At 29.5% G+C, this 22,281-nt stretch overlaps 1 protein-coding gene across 2 annotated transcripts in view; it reads left to right on the plus strand.

The window, feature by feature from the left end:
• Nucleotides 1–22,281, plus strand: part of LOC107442095 (glutamate receptor ionotropic, kainate 2-like) — a 113,522-nt gene that overhangs the window by 56,442 nt on the left and 34,799 nt on the right. Inside the window, exons 5-8 of one of the 2 annotated variants that reach the window (XM_071188082.1) lie at nt 6,188–6,241; nt 6,317–6,484; nt 9,741–9,893; nt 14,902–14,970. In XM_071188082.1, coding sequence (XP_071044183.1) covers nt 6,188–6,241; nt 6,317–6,484; nt 9,741–9,893; nt 14,902–14,970 — 444 coding nt within the window. The remainder of the gene's footprint in view (nt 1–6,187; nt 6,242–6,316; nt 6,485–9,740; nt 9,894–14,901; nt 14,971–22,281) is intronic. The other variant, XM_043056707.2, reaches the window with a different exon arrangement.

The following is a 22,281-nucleotide window of genomic DNA, read 5'->3' on the forward strand; positions in this document are numbered from 1 at the left end:
TAGAATCAAAATTCCTGAAATTTATTGAGACAAATCGGAAAGTATTAATCAAGGAAATGATGTGCCTTAACCCTTTAACATGGAAAAACCCTTATCTAAGGCGAGAAACTGCTCGGTTCAATATGCTATACCAGAAAAACAACTTACAGAGTGATCAACATTCTCAGATTTAGCAGAGCATCATTTGTACTTAGATGCAGTGCATGCGCATAAGAAGCAAAATGGCAGGAGGTACGTCACCTGTGTACCGGTTGTTGGACAGCTCTACTTGCATGGCTGGGTACGCTGCATCTCTCCAACCGCCATTTATTCTTTCCTTCTGTGTTAAAATATGAGAGCAGATTTAACCCACTGACGGTTCTGCACGTAAAAAGTTGTATTTCAACCTGCAGTCTTCTCCGCATCGCAAAACCGGTTTTCCATGTTATTAGGAAAGGAAATTATGTATCGTGGGGAAACATTCTCCCAATTTTTACCTATTTTCTGATCAGCCAGTTGGTTGATCAACATAGGTGACATTAATGTATATTCAAAGAAAACTCTTGATCAATAGTACAGTACTGTTTATCAAAAGTGTAAAAANTACGTAATATTATGTCGTCGTTAGGATGGGAAAGATAGGTAAATGTCCACTTCAGCATGACAGACAATATTTATGTTTTAATCGATTTAAATTCATCAAAGCTAAGAGCAATAAAAATAAAAATAATGAATGTTTTTACGAATATAAGATTGTATAGTAATATTACAAATACGTTTTTTTTTTCGTTTATTTGTTTTTCCTTAAGAATTATCTTTTGCAGTTAAGAAGTAACAAAAATTGAAATACACATAAGCTCAAATTTACTCATACATCGTAATTTAGTTGCGTTATGAATAATTTTAAAAACTTCATAATTAAGCAACACTTAAATTTAGTTTAAAGTAATGACTAAAATTCTGGGCTAACCCCCCCCCCTGCATTTCTAGAACAGCCCCAGTTGCCAATGACGTAAAAGCAGTATAGTTTAATTTCACTTACTTAGATTCTAATAAAAAATTACCATAAAACTGTGCAACATGTGAATACTGTCTTTATTACTCAACATTAATACCACGTGTAAATAGATCGCATTTGAAAGCTAAATATAAAATCTGTTGCCAAATCAAGATCTGTCGCCAAAATACACAGCATGTCCCTTCCCCAAACAGTGATGTCATTTTCAACCAATAGCGTGATCCGGCCCAAGTGAGAATTAATCGCTCGTGTTAAAATATGAGAGCAGATTTAACCCACTGACGGTTCTGCACGTAAAAAGTTGTATTTCAACCTGCAGTCTTCTCCGCATAGCAAAACCGGTTTTCCATGTTATTAGGAAAGGAAATTATGTATCGTGGGGAAACATTCTCCCAATTTTTACCTATTTTCTGATCAGCCAGTTGGTTGATCAACATAGGTGACATTAATGTATTTTCAAAGAAAACTCTTGATCAATAGTACAGTACTGTTTATCAAAAGTGTAAAAATACAGAACAAACCAACTATTAAAAAAACTCTTCCCTTTCACCACAACACTTTACCATTCCCAGTATTGGTTGGGAGGAGAGGAGGGTTCAAACCCATTTGAAGATCCCCTGCTGTTGTGCCCCTAAAAGTCACTTTCTTCTTTATACTCAGGGACCAAACCTAACATTGGGGAACTAGTTTACATTATGTCAATGAAATCTAGAGTTCTTCCCCTATGCGTATTCTTCGTTAGGGTTCCGGTGTACCCTGTGAAAGACAAAAACAAATTATCAGATTCAATAGTTGATGAACATACTCAAAAAGCAATCATAACCTTAAACCTCCAGGGAATGCTTACTCTATTTCTTTTTATGACGGCTAGCGGTAATTTTAACCAATTAGTTTGGAGAAGAAAAAGGTTTTTTTGCCCATTTCGTAAGTTTGGTGCAACCCAAAGAGTCACGACATTACCTGAAAATTGACTTAATTATTGAAAAGGTTTTATTTTTTACATTTAAGATTCCAAGAAGTGCAAATAAACTGGGAAAGTTAATTTTTCTAACTGCATGATTTATAATGTTATGAATGATCTTATGCAAAGACGCAGTAGTTTTTTCCAGCAAAAATAAAGTATGCTTTTAACAAGAAGGGATTTTAGTGTACATCTTTTATTTGAATCCCTAAAAGATTTTTTTTCTGTATTAAACATAAAAATAAACTTTTTACAATCAGCATTACATTTTCAATAAGACTGTGTATTAAAAAAGAGTTAAAAGAGATAAAGACCGAAATCGGTGGTTGTTGACTTTCACCGGTGAATGTCGACAAACACCAAATACGTCGGTGAAAGATCGAATATTTCATTACATTCTTGTACATTCGGACCCTCACCGGTGTATGTCGGCAATCACAGATATTCTTTGGTGAATGTCTGAAATACTTATTACATTCGATTTGATATGAATTTATTCGTGGATATAATTACATTTATTCGATATTTTAACCCTACACTGATGTTTTTTTATGGTTAAGTGCCACTGCCTGGTATAACCTACACTGATGTTTTTTTAAGGTTAATGCCACAGCCCGGTATACCCTACACTGACGTTTTTTTAAGGTTAAGTGCCCCTGTCCGGTATACATTTGCCCGGTATACCCTACACTGATGTTATTCTAAGGTTAAGTGCCACTTCCCGGTATACATTTGTCCGGTATTCCTTGCACTGATGTTTTTCTAAGGTCAAGTGCCATTGCCCGGTATATATTTGCCCGATACTCCAAACACTGATGTTTCTTCTAATCTATCGTCAGTAAGTATTAAGATATAGAATAAATATAAATATATCAAATAAATATAATAATATTAACGAATAATTTATTATAAAATTGGATATAACAAATATTTTGGACATCCACCAAACGACTACGTGAATGTCTACATACTCCAGATTTCGGTGTTTCACCGAAATATATGTATGTATATATATATATATATATATATATATGAAGACTACTCCCATTGACTGTATGTTACTCTGCACGGACAACAGACCATTCAAGTTGATTTTTCAGAAAAGAGCCCTCCTCCTCTGGGAGAGAATTCCCGGGTGTCTGTCCTAGTGGAACCAGCATTCTCCAGAAAGTGAGAGAAATTTGAAAACACAAAAGAGATTTCTGCAGGGATTTACTGATATTATATCTAAGTTAGATTTGAATTTTGAGATTGAGCGTTTCTTACCTCCCATCAACCCCGTTGTTAACAGGGGATTTTCTATCCGCCTTGCTCTGATCAAGGATGTCTCAAAGGCGGAGACTAGTGTTATAGTTTTAAGAACTCTCATTTTCGAAGCAATGGAAACCTTTCTATCCCGAGGAAGAATAGTTTTGAATATATACTGATGGTTTTAAAATGAGTGATTGTGTTAACGCTGGTGTTTACTGTGAATTTTTCTGCTTGTATGCTACCATCGGCATTTATAGACAGCTTTCGATGGCGAGATTTTGCCATTTACCAGGCCCTGTCACAATTTCGGCCGCGTTTAGACTCCTTCTCAAAAGTTGTAATATAATCTGACTCAATGGCTGCACTTCAAGCAATTAATGCTCCCATCCACTCTCGAACTTAAACCATCGATAATTGCTCAAATCTCCTCAAATGGTTTGCCAGTAATAACAAGATAGTGGCTCTCCAGTGGATTCCGGCCCACTGTCGATTCCAGAGAAGCGAGGCGGCCGATTTCCTGGCAAAAAAGGGGAGCCTCTGTCCAACAGAGATCTAATTCCAGACTCCCTTTCTATAATATCAAAAGTCTCATAAAGAACACCTTCAGGGCTTCTTTTTCACGAGGAACTAAAAAAGCGTAATTCCAATAAACCATGGCTTAAACAGATTCTCAATGTCCCTCAGTGGCCTAGAATCAAATCTGCTGCCATGTTTCGTCTGATAACTGGCCACGATTGCCTGAAAAAACATCTATGTCGCATCAACGTGGTTCATGATCCCTTTTGCACATTGTGTGACCTCCACGAGGTAATGGACTTGTCTCACCTGTTTAGGTGTTTTGTTCTCCCTCGGAAATCTGTCTGGGAACGCTACTGGACAGCTCGCTATTATTTATAGATTCATTGTTATCTTTTTGATGTTCAGTTGTCTCTTAATGGACCATTGGAAATAAGAAATATATATATAATATATTCGTATTTTTAGCTGCACTCTAATTATTAGAATAGAATAGTTTTGCCTAAAATTCAGTATAAATTAATTAATTTTATAAGCTTTTTGAAAGCATATGTATCAAATTAATAAGCAAATGAATAATTACTTTCAAAAGAATAAAAACTTCCCTAAGTTTGCTTTAGTAAACGCAAAAAATTAAAACACTCCTTTTAAAATAGGCTTCATAAAATATAAAAGAAATTATGAAATTATTGTTAAACTAGTTTACTTTTGATCATTAAACAAGCATTCAATAAATTCAATTAACTCATTAACGATACAATTTTCAATTGCTATTCAATAAATTAATTAAATTCAAATAACTAGATCATATAAGTAAAATTGAATTGTGAGTTGTTTCTTATTAACTGTTCTTTTTAGTCATACAGTCAAACCCCGCTATATAGTGAACCTTCAAGGGACCGACATTTTGGTTCACTATAACCGGGGGTTCACTATGTCCGTTACACATGCAATTTAACTAATGATTCCCAAACTCCTCCCTTTTATTACACATCATTCAAATAAATGACTTAAAAATATTATGTAGTAGTAAAAGATGTGATATTTTCATTACTCTTCGTCTTGCGTGCAAAAAAAAATAGCATTTCTTAGGTGATGAGCAATCTTCAAAATCAGATATGAAAACACTTCCTGACTCTCAGATAATTTTTCCTGAATTTCTGTTATTCGACTATTTAAACCAGTCTAATCTGCTATTCGAGCACATAAAAGTTGCCTCATAAAATCGTTTAGCAAATTCATGGACATTTGTCCAGATACTGGAAGATTGCGGCTTCTTCGAATGGTGAACCACTTCAGTAATGATTCTTCAACATCCTTGTGGTCCGCTTCTGCCATCGAAATTTTTTTCATGAGCAGAAATAATTAATTGCCTATTTTTCCATTTGTTACAAACTACAGATTTGGATTGTTAATATTCTCTGCAAATATCAACTTGATTGCATCCATTTTCAATTTTTCTGATTTTGTCCATTTTATCATCAATGGAGAATGTTTTACGTTTACTGATCGCCATAGTTAAATTTGAGACACTTGTTTGCAGTTTCTTTTTCTGAAATGAGAGCAAAGAGGAGTTGAAATGATTACCTTATCAACACATATTAGTGTCCAACCCTTTGACCAATTATGAATAATTACTCATTCCCTCTGACAGAAAATGCATATTGATCCCACTGACACCTTATGGGTGCATCATCTGCCTGGGTTGGAAACATCTGCTTGGTTTGTTAAGGGATTGGAAAGTGAAATAAAAGAAGCAAACAAGAAAAAATGCTTATCGCTACATTCCCCTCTATAGATGGTTTTAAACACTGGTATATGTATTTATTTTGAAGTAGAAATTTCAAACTTATTACAAANAAAGTTGGAAACATCTGCTTGGTTTGTTTAGGGATCGGAAAGTGAAATAAAAGAAGCAAACAAGAAAAAATGCTTATCGCTACATTCCCCTCTATAGATAGTTTTAAACACTGGTATATGCATTTATTTTGAAGTAGAAATTTCAAACTTATTACAAAAAAAAATGAAGAAAAAAATCAGTTGAAGGCAGAAAAAAGTTCATTATATCCAACTTCCTCACATCTTTGTTTCCCTATATCCACAAAAAATGACATTATACGTGTATAGCAAGGCACGGGACCGAACATTTCGTTCATTATATCCGGGAGTTCACTATAAACCGTGTTCACTATAGCGGGGTTTGACTGTATTAATAATCAATATTAAAGCAAAAAATTATATTAGCTTACTTATCAATTGACAATTAATAAGTATAAATTCCAGTCTATATCATTTTCTATAAAATATAGAAAATGATATAGACTGGAATTTTAAAGACGCCATCTATCGATACTTTAAGTAACTACACAGTTAAGAAAGGGAGTTCACATATTGTAACAATACCTAAATTATTGGTAAAAAGTGTGTTATCATTTGTTTTCTCATAAAATAATCTTTTTTAGGCTCAACAAGTCGGAATGATGACAGAAAGTCATAATTACCTCATCACTTCTTTAGTAAGTAAAAAATTATAATTTCTGTGTAAATGTATGTTTTTAATTTCAATGTAGTAATAATTTCCTATTTTTCAGGATCTTCATACCATAGATATGGAAGATTTTAAGTATGGCAAGACAAATATCACTGGGTTTCGATTAGTCGACGAAAACAATGCGGACCTTCAAGGTCTTGTCGTAGAACTTAATACAAAATGGACAGGAGCCATCCGAAAACTTGATTTTCCAATTAAAACAATTCGAGTAAAAACAATATTATTATTTATCTTTTCTATATTAAATAAATTTATAAATTGATTTTGTTATAAATATTTAACTGAAACGTTTACTGAAAAATCTCAACAAAAAATATTATGTTTTTTGTGATGTAACATAATCCCTAACCTAAAATTTACCAATTAATTTCAAAATCGGAATTTCGCTAGCTTGACAATTGACTATGATTGCTATTTTGACAAGTCAAATGAATTTTTTATTATCTAATATGATGCAATTGTTCAATTCATTTCCTTTTAGTGTCAAAATATTATGTTACAATTTATCATATAATATCGCTTTGAAGTTTTGTCACTGACATCTTTTCTTACAAAAAGTGTTTGCCCTACTAAAAGAATAATTTTTTCAATTAAATTTTAAATTTTTTAATTCTTATATTTTCAAGATTATAAAATTTTTATTTTTATTAAATTTTTTACTATTTTAATCTTATAATTTATCTTTGCATTACAATATTATTAGAAATTGAGGACATATGTATTTATCCAAAATTTAAAGGACAATGACTTTTTATAAATTATAAATTAAATGTGTAATTGAAAAAAAAATTTCAAAAAAAGTTATACTTTCGTAAGACTATTGCAATGAACAAAAAAAATAATTCTTAAGCAGTGTCGTAATTGTCTATTTAAAATATTTTTGGATATATTTCGTAAAATTTTAAATACTAATTAAATATACCATTATTTAATTTCCTTACCTGGAGAACGTACTATCGTTTCAAAGTTTAGTGTAGCATATCCGAGCCATTTAAATCTACATTTAGTCCAATCCAATAACGTGTAATTGTAATTAATTATTAATTATCTGGAAATAACTTTTAAACAATGCATCACAAATCTCTCTTCATCGTTTATATTTCAAGTGTCCCTCCTATATATTCGATGGAGAGCAAAATTAATAAAAAAGTAATTCCCAGAATAAAGTTCTTTTTAAATATAAAACATACATTTTTATTATTTATTTAGCTCAGTGCATCTTCGATAATTTNCTAACCACTAGACCAAGTAAGAGAGGAAGTTTAAAAAAATTAAAATTGATAGGAAAATACTATTTTTGATATATATATATATATATATATATATATATGCATTTTTGATATTGTTTCCTGGAATATTTCGACAAGTTAAATCTTCACTTACGATTTTAGTTCCGTTAGTAGCATTAAGCTTAATGGATCATATAGATTACACAATTAATTAGAAAATGCAACATTAAGAAGGACAGGAGTTAAAACCAGGCATGTTTGAGAAGTGAGAGCACTAACCCCTGCACCATTCTGCCAAATTGGTATATATAGGTATAAGTATAGGTATATATAGGTATAATAGGATAATTTGCAAATGGCAAAAAATGCTCCCGGAACCTAGTAATATAACACATCAGTTGCAATCTGTTTCGTTAAAAATTAAGTAATTTCATGTCGAAATTATTTTGAAAGAAATGCAGTTTAAGTATTTCTCAAATATCAAAAGTGATAGTTCCATTTCTGAAAGTATATGAAATCAAAATGTTTTCTTCTTCAAAATAATAGCATTACTTTTTGTTATTTTAAAATTTTTTTAACTCCTTAAAATTTGGTAAAATGTTTCCTTTTTTCTCCAAATACAACTTTTTTCACAATAGTGACTGTGAAAAAAGTATTGTTCTGCACACCCTAGCATCTTATATACAGGGAGTACCGCAAAAGCCACCCTTAATAAATATTTTTAGAATCCTTATCAAAAATAAAAATGAAAAAGTATATTAAATTAGGAGTATATATTAGAGGTCTCAAATGAATATTTCAGCAAAGAAAAGATAACAATGCTCTTGAAATTTGACTAATCACAGTACTGGAGGATGATTGTAATAAACAACAGGACGAGTTTTTTTGTAGAAGGAATCAGAAAGCAGTTGAAAAAAACAATTAGTTCAACTTCTAGTTTAATCCTACAATTTAATTTTTAATCTTACAGAAAACGTTCTCGCTTAATTTTAACAAAGTTTAATCTTATAGAATTAATTCAACAATTAGTTAAATAAAGTATTAACTTCCCACTAAACGTGCTTTGAGACCGTTCAAAAAGTACGTACTTCCCGAAGTTCAATAGCAAATAATTTTCCTTCCGAAGTATAAATTATTTGCTATTTTGTACGGTTTTGTGCGATGGGGAGGGGGGGAGGTATTATACGAAGTGCGTACATTATAAGCATATACCAAATTTAAATTTGACTTTTTTCCTACACATGTATTATACATACGTTTGTTTCTTTATTTATTTTTTCACACGGCAACCACTTGTTATAATGAGTAAATCAGTTCTCAAAAAAAGTTGTCTCGCAAAATAAAAAATTGCAAACACCAAACTTTCCCCGAAACTCTGTAGAAGGTGATATTAAACGCAAAATTTATCCTACTTGTGGTATATATTTTGCATCTTTAACTTGTTTGAAGGATCACAAGAAAATATGCAAATCTTCTTTGCAAATCAACAAAGTAAGACCAGTTCGCGTAGCAGCTCGTCGACACAGAGAACTTTTGGTTCTCCTCCGAAATCAGGAAAACGAAGATGATGCAGAGTGGATCGAAGATGGTCTCGTTGATGAAGATAATCTAAATTTTTCATCAGTCGCAGACAAGAGTAACGCTGAATTGGTGTCTCTCGAGAAACATTTGGAATGTCCTTGGGGAAAATACTGTAGATTAATTGTATTGATTGAAGGAAATTATTATGTTGATCAGATAAGATTGTTTTATTTATTGATTCAAAGATAAAGTTGGGTGTTATTGTTTAAATAATTTAAATGAATAAATTATTTTAAATAAATATTTAATTTTATTTAAAACATAATTATTTTAATTTTCATGAAAAAGGGGGTAGACTAATAAAATGTTAATACTCTAAGGGGGGAGTAAGACCTTATGTACGGTAATGCACGAAGGGGGGGAGGGGGTTAAAATTTCTCCATTTTTGCGTACGTACTTTTTGAACGAACCCTCTGACGATTATTATATTCGCCTTCTTCTACTATATTTTGTCAAATTTCGATAACGTTTTTCTTTTTCCTTGGTAAAATATTAATTTGGGACTCATATATTTGTTTTATTTTTTATAAGAATTCAAGAAATGCATATTAGTCCAAAAAAACACCCTCTTATGGACTTAAAATTTATTTTTAAACCGGCGAATACATAATAGTTCTTGATGAAGAAAAATGTTTTTGCTGTTTCACTTTTTAGACCGAAACTGCCTTGATGTACGATGCTGTACAACTCTTTGCCAAGGCACTCCAAGATTTAGATGGAAGTAAATCTATAGAATTTCCTCCAATTTCATGTGATAGTGGTTTGCGAGGATTAGATGGTAGCAGTATTATTAATTTCATGAAACCCGTAAGTAATTTCAATTGATTTTTTTATATGACTGTGCATTATCTTTTTATTTTTTATTGGCTTAATCAGCCTCATTATGTAATTAAAACTCCTAGAAAAATTATGGGTAAAAAATGTTTATCCAGTTCAAAAAAGTGATTACTCATGAAACCGAAAGGAAAAAGCCTAGTGCTTTTATCTCACGTTACTTTAATTAATTCTACAAGCAAAAATTTATGAATTAAAGCTCATTAATTAAAGCTCATTAATGTATTTGAAGTAGTAATTTCTCTTTAAATAATATACTTACATAGTATTTTTAAAATAACCAATTCTTATGGTATGTATGCACTAACGGCCGAAAGTATTGTATAAGCCTAAACCATATAGGAAAATTCGAGAAAAAGATTAGCAAATTTCAGAATTATGATTACTATGCTTATTGAAATTTTCATGCTTATTCCACTTATCATTATCAAAATATTTAAATATTACTTTTATTTTTATGCGAAATATCAGAATAAATATTTTTTATTCAAAATAAAGGACATTAAATATTCATTTTCTATTGTTACTATGTTCTATTGTGATTATAACTATGAAAAATGTTCATAAAATTCTTTGTCTTTGCAAAGAAATCAAAACTTCATTATTGTAAGCATATTTAAGAAACGAACAAAATGTTAATTTAATTATTTAGAAGATTTTCAAAAAACAACTTAAAAATAGTTTATTTTGCAAAATTTAATGTCACTGGATGAAACTTTCAAAGCAAGGTCATCTTGAAAATTTTGCAACGAGAAAATATTTACAAAATATATTTTTTAAGAATTAAAATAATATTCAATTTCAAGAATCTACTGAACATTTATAAAATTCGGATTTTGAGTTCAAAGCAAAACAAAAAGTTTAAATTATAGAGAGTTTCACACTCTTGTATCTGTTACAATTATTTGTAATTAATTAAACAATTAAAGATTTTATTTGGTTTTGCCAATTTAATTATCAATAACTTCTTGTATGATAAGCTGATAACATTTCCTTCCTTATGCCGTTGGTCACGAAATTATAGAGATTTCGCCTAAATGCCACCTTTTGCTTACAAGTGACTGTTGCGGACATGCTTTACTGTAAGTCATTGTTTTCCACTTAATTCATTATTATTGTGTCAATAGTACATAAAAGTAATAAAGCTATCGCGGCAATGATTTAATATAAGCTTTTTTTCTTATAAAATTATTATTATTGTATCAATAATATGCAAAAGCAAAGATGTTGCGAGAATGCTTTACTGTAATCTACTGCTTGTTTTTTTAATCGGTTGTTGTCGTTGGCATTATGGCAAGAAGCGCAATTGCTCTTGATTTTCCAGTGGCGCCATCTAGGGCCAAGAATTACACTTCTGCCACATCCATACGTCGCACCCGGCTGGCCCATTCATATATCCATTCATTCATCCACTGATCATAATTTAGAAAGGAATCAGAGAACGATCAATCTCCAATTCAATCCCATAAGTATAATTTGTTATAAGAACATTGAGGACTTTGCGACCCGATAGATTTAGCATGTACCAGTCACCATTTACAGCCTATCGGCAGGCTGGATTCGAACTCCCGTTCTCATGAACGCGAGTCCAGCACCCTACCAACCAGGCTATCCCGGCCTAGTTTTTTAATCATTATTATTGTATCAATAATATAAAAATAAAGCATTTCCACAATAGCCGGTTGAGTGCCAGAGGAGTCACGTGGTATAAAGTTCTACAATTTCATGACCAACGGCGTGAATACGACAATTAGCTCAAAATTGCACACAATGCTGCCTCAAAAGCATATAGGGAGCTTTTTTAAGTTCTGCTTGTAAAAAAGACAAATTCTTATGACTTTTATACGAAAGTAAATTAATATTTAATTACTTTATTTGAATTTTTTCCCTGGTAGATAATAATAATACATATGTACAACAAGAAAAGTAATACATTCAATAATATTGCATAAATTTACAATTTAAAAAGAAAATTTACCATTTTATTAAATATAACCAATCGTAAAAGCAATTTAACTAGTTTTAATTGGTTGAAATTTTATAAGAGTCAAAGCATTTTTTTTTCTTCACTGGAAAAATCTGAAGTTTAAAAATGTTTAGTTGTTGCTTACATTTGGATGTTTTTCAATACTTAAAAGTATATTCTGTTATTTTTTAGACAAATATTACCATTCAGGATTTTTCATAACTATCGCTGTTTCGTTTTAATAATAATATGCAATTTTTACCATTAAAATTTGCTTTTCTTTTAAATAGGATAATTTTCTCAGAATTAAATCTCTTGAATTACCCTACATTACTTATTAAAAGTTGCAATATTGAGTTTTCAAATCCCAAGACAGCCGAAAACAAATATGTTTTTTCGTTTATTTTCATTCATATTGGATATAATTCTTTTTAATTATGCCATCAATGCTACAATACGTTCGGTAGTGTATATATTTAATTATTTCTTTAAACAATAAAATTTTTAATAAATAGTTGAAAAGGGTGTTTAACAAATGCTAGTTCAAAAAAATTCTACTGTCTTAAAAGGAAAGACGTGAATAATTACTTCAAAATAACAACATAGAACGAAGATTAAGAATTACTATTATAAATAGATCTAACAAGGCTTAATCAATTTATTATTTTCAGTTTAAGAAACCTTTCTTAATTTTCATCCAGTAAAGTTATTCAGAAATTTGACTTTCATCAAATTTGATAATTAATTTCACAATATCTCAGTAGTTCTAGAAATAAAACCATTATGTTGAGTACATATATGCAAATTCTAAATCATTCAATAAATTTGAAATTATGATTTACAGCTACCAAAATAATGATTATCACTAAAGGTAATTATTATAAACGTTAATAGGATTACGTTTGCAATAATTGAAACTACTAATTATTTAATACTATTAAATGGGATAATGATTTATTCAACATAAACGACATTCATTTAATACCTTTCAATAATTTTTCTGTCATTTACATTTGAGAATAAGTTTTATTTCAAACAATATCTAGAGTGTTCCAAAATCAACACAAGGTTTAAATTAATACGATGTTTTACCAGTTAAGTCAAATATGTTGCTTAAAGTATACATAGTGTAGTAATCACTTTCGCGCATTTAATAGTTAGTCATGAGAAACAGACGATGCTAGTAACTATACTGATTGGGAAAGATTTACTGAAGCAGTACCAATGAAGTGGTTAAACATGTTCCCTGAGTTCAACTTGTTGAATGAAAATTTTTAAAAATAAATACACTAATAATTGCTTATATGACTTTCACCATTTAAATAAGATATCATTAAGATGGCCATAATTTGGATTGCAATGTGGGAAATATTTTGAAAGCAACAATAAATGTAAGAGTTTATTTTAGCGAATTTGAAAGTTGCCGTAACTAATTTTTATTCACTTTTTGACATGTTGACATGCCCTTAGATTGGCTCGCGGGCTCAAAAGTTTTTCCGTCAGACGCAGATGGGAAACTCGTACCACTTTCTTCTTGACGCTCTAATTACAAGCAAAAATGTATTTCGGTATTTTTTAATCATAAAAAATAGTCTAATAGTTGAATCTGTTTGAAAATCTGTTAGATTATCGGAATTATATTTGTACTTAAATATACAATCCAAAAAAGTAATTTGAAATTTTTTTTTTCATTTATATTCAAAAGTTTATCAATAATTGATTCTTCGAATTAAAGGTGAATAACTGTTTCTCTTAGATCTAAATAACTGCAAATAAGTTGAAAGTTGTAAATTTGAAAAAAGAAAGTGAGCCGCAATTGGAAAATTTTAACCTTGATGCAAAAAAAGACACTGGTGCTTTATGCTATATTTCATAATCCTAAGTTATTAAAATGCTAAATATTTCACATATATCGACCTAAATTAATATGGTATTTTTTGGTATTTTTAATCATAAAAAGCAGTCTAATAGTTACTAGAAAAATCTGTTAGATTGTAGGAATTATACTTGTACTACAGTATAAAATCTAAAAAAGTAGTTTCAAATTTTTTCTTCATTCATATTCAAATATTTATCAATGATTGCTTTTTCAAATCAAATACGAATAACTGTTTCTCTTATTTCTAAATAACTGCAAGTAAGTGCAAATTTGAAAAATGAAAGTATGTCGTGCTTGGAAATTTTTAATGCATTATCCAGCATTTTCAACTCATGGTAATTCATCGAACTACTTCAACAAACCAAATAATTTCTTGATAGGAAGCTAGGATTTTCTGAATGAAAGCTATGAAAATATATTTTACATACCTCGCTTATTCACTTACTCCTTCAATTGGACAAAAAGTTCAAACTTCTAGAGTTTTATTTTTTTCGAAGATTTGCAGCTAAATTTATGCTATTCTTACCTATACTTAAAAAAGAAACTAATCGTAACTTTTTGCCACAAAAAGGTGACTGCAATATTTGTTCAAAGCTTAACTGTTATATGATATGAACTGGACAGATTTATTTAAGTATAATTTTCTATAATCAATTCAGAATATTTATTTTTTCAATTATATCATAACAACATGTTGTAATTCCTGCGTTACTTTTGGAACACCCTATAAATAATACACATATTTTTTAAATTAAAATATTGAAGGTTTTTCATATAAAAATTTACCAAGCCTCATAATGCATTCAAACTTCAGTATATATTGAAATGTTCTTTTATTTGTATTGCATGTACTATACATAGAACGCATTGTGTTGTCTTCAGCATAGATTCATATCCCAGTATTTGGCATTTATAACACACTCTAAACCGGTTGTATAAAAATAAAAATTCCCTAAAACCCTCTTCTACCTTATATTAATAGAAAACAAATTCAAGAGATGCTGCTCGTTCAATAGTGATGTTTTATGTTGATGTTAAAGCAAAAGAAAGCAGCATTTGTTCTATTTGTATGATGCATATTGAGGATGTCTTGTGTTAAATGAATCCTTTGCAACTATTCTATATTCGCATTACAGGCAAACAATCGTCTAAATAGACGAGCTGTTCCTTCTTGCAGATGTCTCACTAATGTCACTGCAGCAAATGTGAGTGTCACTAAAATCAATCCGCCCACCCTTTTTTTCTTTTTAGAGAAACAAATGCCTTAAATGCTAGTCTTTGCTTTTTTTAGTCGTAAATACGCTTTTTTTTCGCTGTATTTATGGGAAGTTATTTTATTATATAGCATATACAGTGTGCCCTGATGTAGACAGGTGGCATTTAAAGATTTAAGGAAAAAATTCTAAGTTTTTCAAATAAAAACAGTATTACAGCAAATTTATGCGACAGGGTATGTTTTTTTTCCCACCCAGATTTCCTGTTTTCAGTTAGATACCACAGGCAACATGATACTGGACCTTAAACACTGGTGGTCAACCAAGGTAAATAATTGGGTTTAATCCAGTTTTTAGAGATGATTCATCAGCCTTAGTGATATGTGGCTTCACTAAATATTTTTAAAAGTTCCATTCTATATATATATACAGTAGTAGGTGTGGGTCACGAAGTTTATTTTTAACCAATTTTGGGCCATTTTACTAAAAAGTAAAAATGTTGGAAAGCTTGGAAATGTTGGAAATGTTCAAAAATGTCGAAAAATAAATAAAAAAGTGAAAATTGCATCAAGTTTTAAAACTTTTTCAGGGAAGGAAGATTGCATATTTTTTTTTCTTAATATTCACTATCAACCATAAAATCACGCGTCTTAATCAGAAGACGAAATTTGCCAACAACTAAACATAACGCAAAAACGACAGAAAAACTTGTACCGCCATCTCTCGGAATATTATTGAACTAAAACTAGGAAATATGGAAGGAAAAAGCATACCCTGAAGCACGCATTTGATGGAAGTTTTTTTTTTTATCTGCCTTCACCATTTTCCCATTGTAAATTTTTGAAAACCGGACACACTGTATGTGGAATTAAATATTCACTATTTCTACTATTAAACTTTCTGTAGTAATGGAAATGCATTGAAAATTACTAATATTAAACTATTAATTAAACATTATTATTAAAATTTTATTAACTATGCCAAAAAAGATTAGCGGTAAGTTCTTGTAATAGGTAGTAACATTCAATTTTTTTCACTAAAACTTATCTTATATTTTCACGCATACCGATTCTCGTACCGAAAGCAAAAAGTTCAGGTATTCGAACTTACTAAAAGGTTTACAGATGTCTGACGTCATTTTCAAGTGCTTTTCTCAAATGAAACTTATAGGCCGTTTTTCTGACTAGACTGTAACAATAGCGTTCCACTTATAAATCTTTTTTAAGAATTTTATGTTAGTTGCGTCCTTGTGTTACTATGATGTTAAAATCTCACCTTTAACTGACAAAAGATTTAAATTGGACCAAATGTAATTTTTTATTACCTGGTCACAAAATATGCCGATAAATTTCATTAACGAAAATTTCTTAAAAATGACATCTGACACCTTTCAGTAAGTTTGTATATCCTTCATTGTTTTGCACTTTTCTAAAGTGGAAATACCATTTGTGACAGATATAAATTAAAAAATTGGATAGATTGTTTACGCATTCAAAAATTATTATTAGAATGAACTCAAATCATGATTTTCTTTTGACATTTTTATAATAGCTTTCCTTTTTTTTATACCAAACACAAGAGAAGAAAAATTAAAAATTAAGCGAACGTCGCGTACTTTAAAAACAAATTAGTTAACTTATATTAATCATTTGTAAAGAGCTTAGAGGATGAGGTTTGAAGCGTAGGTAAGTGATATTTTCAGGGGTATTTATTAATCAGGGAAAATAGCATAAAGTGTAATTTTGTGCTTTCACTTTAATTTTAACATAATTAGTCCATGCCAGTTATGAGAATGCTTGCATGATTTTTATTTTAAATAAGGTAGGAGTGGATAAAATAAGTCGAAGTATCACAAGTCCAGCCTTATAATAAATTAATAATAAAATAGTTCGGATTCCAAATGTTTTCTTCCTGCACTGATTGTAGTCACTCTGAAAATGTCACTTACCTGGTTCCTTCACTAAGCTCTTCCTTTATTCGACTGATTTTGATAGTGAAAAAAATCGTTTCTCACACAATGGAAAAAATCTTTTCGCAAGAATTATAGAAAAAATTATTGAAATGAAAACTGAAGCCATGAAATGAGTTTCGAAGTTTTATGAGGTTAAAAGTTCTGTCTGGTTTTTAAAAAAATATTTTTTTTATTTTTAATAAGTTTAAAATTAAAAAAAAAATTCCTATTATTTCATTTTTATATCATTTTTAATACTATTAAGATAATTAAAATATTATTATATTAAATAATTATTATTATTAAATATTAATAATATAATTAAATATTTATTATAATTGTTGCTTTTTTATTACATGTTATAATAAAAATGTATTAAAGATATATTTTAAGTGTATTTTAATAGCTACCTTATACTTATTTTTTAATTCAAATGAATATACCTTATATATAAAATATTTTATTATTTTTATTACATAATTTAATTATATAATTTAACCATATATTTAATCTTGTTAAATATATATGATAATTAACATTTTATTTAATTTTATTTCTTGTTAATAATAATTATAACTGTATATTGGAATTAAAATTATTATAAATTAAAGTTACGCTGTAGCTCTTCCGTATCAGAATAGCAATTTACCATATTTAAAATTGAATTTAATAATACAAGTTTAAAAAATCTTCGCAATCAAACGTAAATTCTTAGCGTTGCTTTCTTAGCATTTTTGGCTCAATTATCTTCAGGGGTCTTATAAAAATATATTAAAGACAGTGCTTTGAGATCATCATATATATTTAGTTTGTTAGTACTTTACTTCGAGATTCGATCACTTTTCAAATTCATGTGTTAGAAACACTTGTTAAGCTTTCACGATTTCCGTCGAAACTTGAGAGTCGCTACATCCTCCTTTTTCAAAATCTATGTTTCAATTTTTACATGCCCGACAGGGCATGTTAAACAAAAACTTCATGTCCGATGAGAATTTTTACATGCCCCTGACATGTCGGTTAATATAATTTTCATGCCCTACTCCAAGCTTTGCAACAACCCTCGAAACGTGGGTAGTTCCGTTTAAATCTTTTTTCATACAAAACTACATTCTTATAGAAAACTTTTAATACTTTACGTTACACCCTTATGAATTTTTGTTCTGCACATTACAGCAGCCCTATAGACATCTGTGATCTTATGCACACGACAAAAATTATTTTCTTCCTATTAAAATTCTTTGGAGTTCAATTAACTAAGTTATTCTACTTTTTTGTAACCTTGATTTTGAAATCTTACGTATTTCAAAATTTACGCGTAGGAATGAAAAAGCTACGTAGGGAAAGTAGGAGTCCTTTTTCCCTCACATCTACTGAACTGAAAGAGTGGGCATAACAAGGTCATCATTATTTCAACATTTCATTCATAACATACTTTTAATTTCTTCATTTCGTTTTGTTTTCGTTTTGATTTATTTGTTCGAAATTTCGCTGGTTATAGTGTTCAAGTGGTTCTAAAATCAACTCCACAGCTACAAGCTCTCCGATGATTTTTTTTTTTTTAATTTAACAAAATTTATGCTTTAATTCATTACTATTTATTTAATTTACGGGAAACTCGAACATTAAATAACGACAGAGAATTTGATACTTAGGAATATGTGGCTCAGAAGAAAGTTAACTCATAATTGCGATCTATCTCATAATTGCGATTATCATAATTGCAAAACTATCTCAATTATGAATTCTTAAAAAATCGGTTAATTTAATTGTCGTCATTTTAATTATTACATAAAAACAAAAAAATTTAACTTTTAACAGTTTTTAAGTAGTGCGGAATATTTTTATGATTTCTTTCTTTCCATTTTGGTCTTGAAATAAAATATATAAAACTCGAGGAATAGGATATTTATGATAGTTTTATGTATATTAAAAGATATACATATAACTGTCTGAATGGTTAGGTAAAACCAGTTATATTTTTAGATAAGCAATCGCTCTGTTATGACAATAAAGAAATCAAAATCAATTTTGAGGTAAAAAAACACTCATACCTATTTTTTTTTAATATGTTGAACTCGGAGTCTCAGGAGGTTAATAATTTTTATTTAAAATGATGTTGAGACCACCATTATGACCGCTGAGTCTCAGGAGGTTGATAAATTTGATTTAAAATGATGCTGAAAAGCATTAAATTGAGCGATGAGTCTCAAGAGGTTAATAAATTTGGCTTAAAATCATATTGCCTCCATTATATTGAACGCCGAATCTCAGGAGGTTAATAAACTTGATTTGAAGTGATATTGGCCAACATTATATTGAACGCCGAATCTCAGGAGGTTAATAAACTTAATTTAAAATGATATTGGCCAACATTATATTGAACGCCGAGTCTCAGGAGGTTAATTAATTTGATTTAAAATGATATTGACCAACATTATATTAAACGCTGAGTCTCAGGAGGTTAATTAATTTGATTTAAAATTATATTGACCACCATTATACTGAGCGCTGAGTCTCAGGAGGTTGATAAATTTGATTTAAAATTATACTGACCAGCATTAAATGGAACGCTGAGTCTCAAGAGGTTAATAAGCTTGATTTAAAATGACATTGACTACCACTACATAGAGTTTATTTAAACCTATACTGATATGAAATGATTGACAAGCATTTGTTATGTTTTAAGTGGTGAGGAATATTTAAAAAATAACTGTTTACACTCAATAGTCCAAATGTTACTTCACTAGCACAATGGAAAAAGTTCTTCAAAAAGTGCACACTTTGGCAACTACGCAACTTGAACTAACGAAAAAAATCCTTACTTCCTCCAGACATTTGGAAAGAACCAAGTTTTTTTCAAAAAATTGAACAGTTTTCATCTTCATATGCGCTTTAGTTTTAATGTATTGAAGATGCTATATTCAATATCAAGATGAATCCATTATAATCAGACAGATCTGGTTGAATGAACTGCGACTGTAGATAAATAAAACGTGTTGCTGTCATAGGCCATTAAGGTATAGAGAGTGAGATTGTTCTTGTTTGATTGTCGGCTTCTGTCACACCCATACGTCACGCCCGTTTATAGGGCGGACACATTCATTCAACCACAAATCGTAATTTTGACTTGAACCAGAGAACGATCAATCTCCAATCCAGTACCCTCACCCCCCAGAGGTATAATCTGTTATGGGAACATGGAGGACTTTCTGACCTGACAGGTTAAGCGTGCACCAGTCATCATTTACTACTCGGGTAATCTTCGACTGGCGGCATTAGAATTCCCTTTCGCACGAACGTGAGTCAAGCGCCCTACCAACAAGGTTATCCAGCTCTCCAAGTTTCATTCAATATTAATAATCGGACACTCGCAGTTGAAACTTATTCAAATTTTCGTACAACTTATTAAAAATAGCATATATTTATTTGAAATTGATTTTACCTTAAATATCAGTTAAAATACAGAATTTTCTGTAAATGCCTTGACTTTTTTGTTCCTTTTTTCAATCATTTTATGCCAGCACATTGTTAGGTTAGATAGAAATGAAAATTATCAGTTAAAGGAAATGAAAAGGTAAACACTTCTACTGGTGGTGCTTAATTTCCAATTCCCTTTTTGTTAAATAAATATAACTAATGACAGAGGAACTTCAGTATTTTAGAGTATTTTCTATCCCAAAATCTATTTTAAACTAAAGGATATCGGGGTGATTGAATTCCACCTATAGTAGATAAGATCAATCGATTCTAACACAACCAATACTATAAGATAAATCGATACTTGCTAAATCAATAAAATTAGATAGATCAATACTTAATGCACCACTTTACATTCCCTTTTTATTGGATCGTCCGGAAAGTACGTGCCGATTTTCGATATGAAAAGCTTTCAAAGTTCCTCCAAAAATATTCAAATGGTAGCAAAATTTATACTATGAAATTTTATTCTTATTTTTAGAAATGCATCATTAAATTTTCTTAATGATCACAAAGATTTAAAAACTTATTGCATGCATAGAAGTCTGATACACTTCAGATGAATATTATCGAAATTGAAGTGGTTGCGAAATTAGAAAACTTTAAACTGCTTTGATGAGTAGTTGGCTGCCACTGGAATATTTTTGGTGAACCTATCGAAAATCGGCACGCACTTTCCGGAGGAATCAATATTTTCTAATTAAAAAAAAAAGAACCCGATGGCTTTCAAATTTTATATTTATTTCCTATTTGCGTAGAAATTCAATTTTTAAATTTAAAAATAACATATTTTTGATGAGATGGAGATTAAATTCTATAACATATAGAGTTATAAAATTAAAAAATATATAGATTTTTAAGGGATGTTTGTGCATTTTAGGATTAAATTTGCGTTAATAGAATTATTTTACTCCTTATTGTTAAAAATCCAGAGGTTCAAAACCTTTTAGTTAAGATTATATGTATATTTAGTTATGTAACTATAGTTTTATTATTATGGAATAATATTTTTACTGTTTAACTGCTAGTTACAGAATGAAACAATAATTTTATAATTTTACTATAATTTATTATAGTTATTTTGTAATTTATTATAGTTATTATTGTAATTTATTATTGTAATGTATTGTATTGTAGTTTATTATTGTAATTTATATAGTTATTATTGTAATTTATTATATAGTAAGAATTTATTATAGTTATTTTGTAATTTAATTACAATATTTATTAATACTATTACTTAAGGATAATTTTATTTATATTTTATAATTAAGTAATTTTAGATATTTTCTAAAAAGATTTATAGTATAAGTGATGCATTCTTCATATTACTTTATAGAAAAACAATTCTAAATGTTTTAGAAAACATTTGTAAAAGCAGTTAATTTTTTTTAACTTTTCTCAATAAAGTTATACAACAGTAAAAATTGTTACAACGATAAAAAATAAGTTTACATTAGTCCGTTGAGTTTTAAAAATAAGTTAACGTACTTTTTTTAATTCAAAAAAATATTTTACATACGCTGTAAATGAATAATTCAGAAATGAATAAAATAATAAGATTTCAGTTCTTGATTAGAACTAAAAAGAACTGCTGTAAACGTTAAAAATGGTTAGTAGTGAAACACATCTCTTTATAAACGAATTTAATTACTTTAATGTAATTTGAAAAACACGATGGGACGAATGCTAATTCAGTTTTTTTTATTATATTGCAATGATTCATAATTTAATCCAGTTTTCACATACTGAAGCAGATTTTAATAATTTATTCAATGCAATTAAATAAGAAGAATTATATTTCTAAAAAAATAGCCATTTATTTTTCATTGGCATTTAACTTTAAATATTTTCCTAAAGACAACCGAACTACT

Source organism: Parasteatoda tepidariorum, chromosome X2, assembly GCF_043381705.1.
Source record: "Parasteatoda tepidariorum isolate YZ-2023 chromosome X2, CAS_Ptep_4.0, whole genome shotgun sequence".
In the NCBI taxonomy this organism is placed as follows: Eukaryota; Metazoa; Arthropoda; class Arachnida; order Araneae; family Theridiidae; genus Parasteatoda; species Parasteatoda tepidariorum.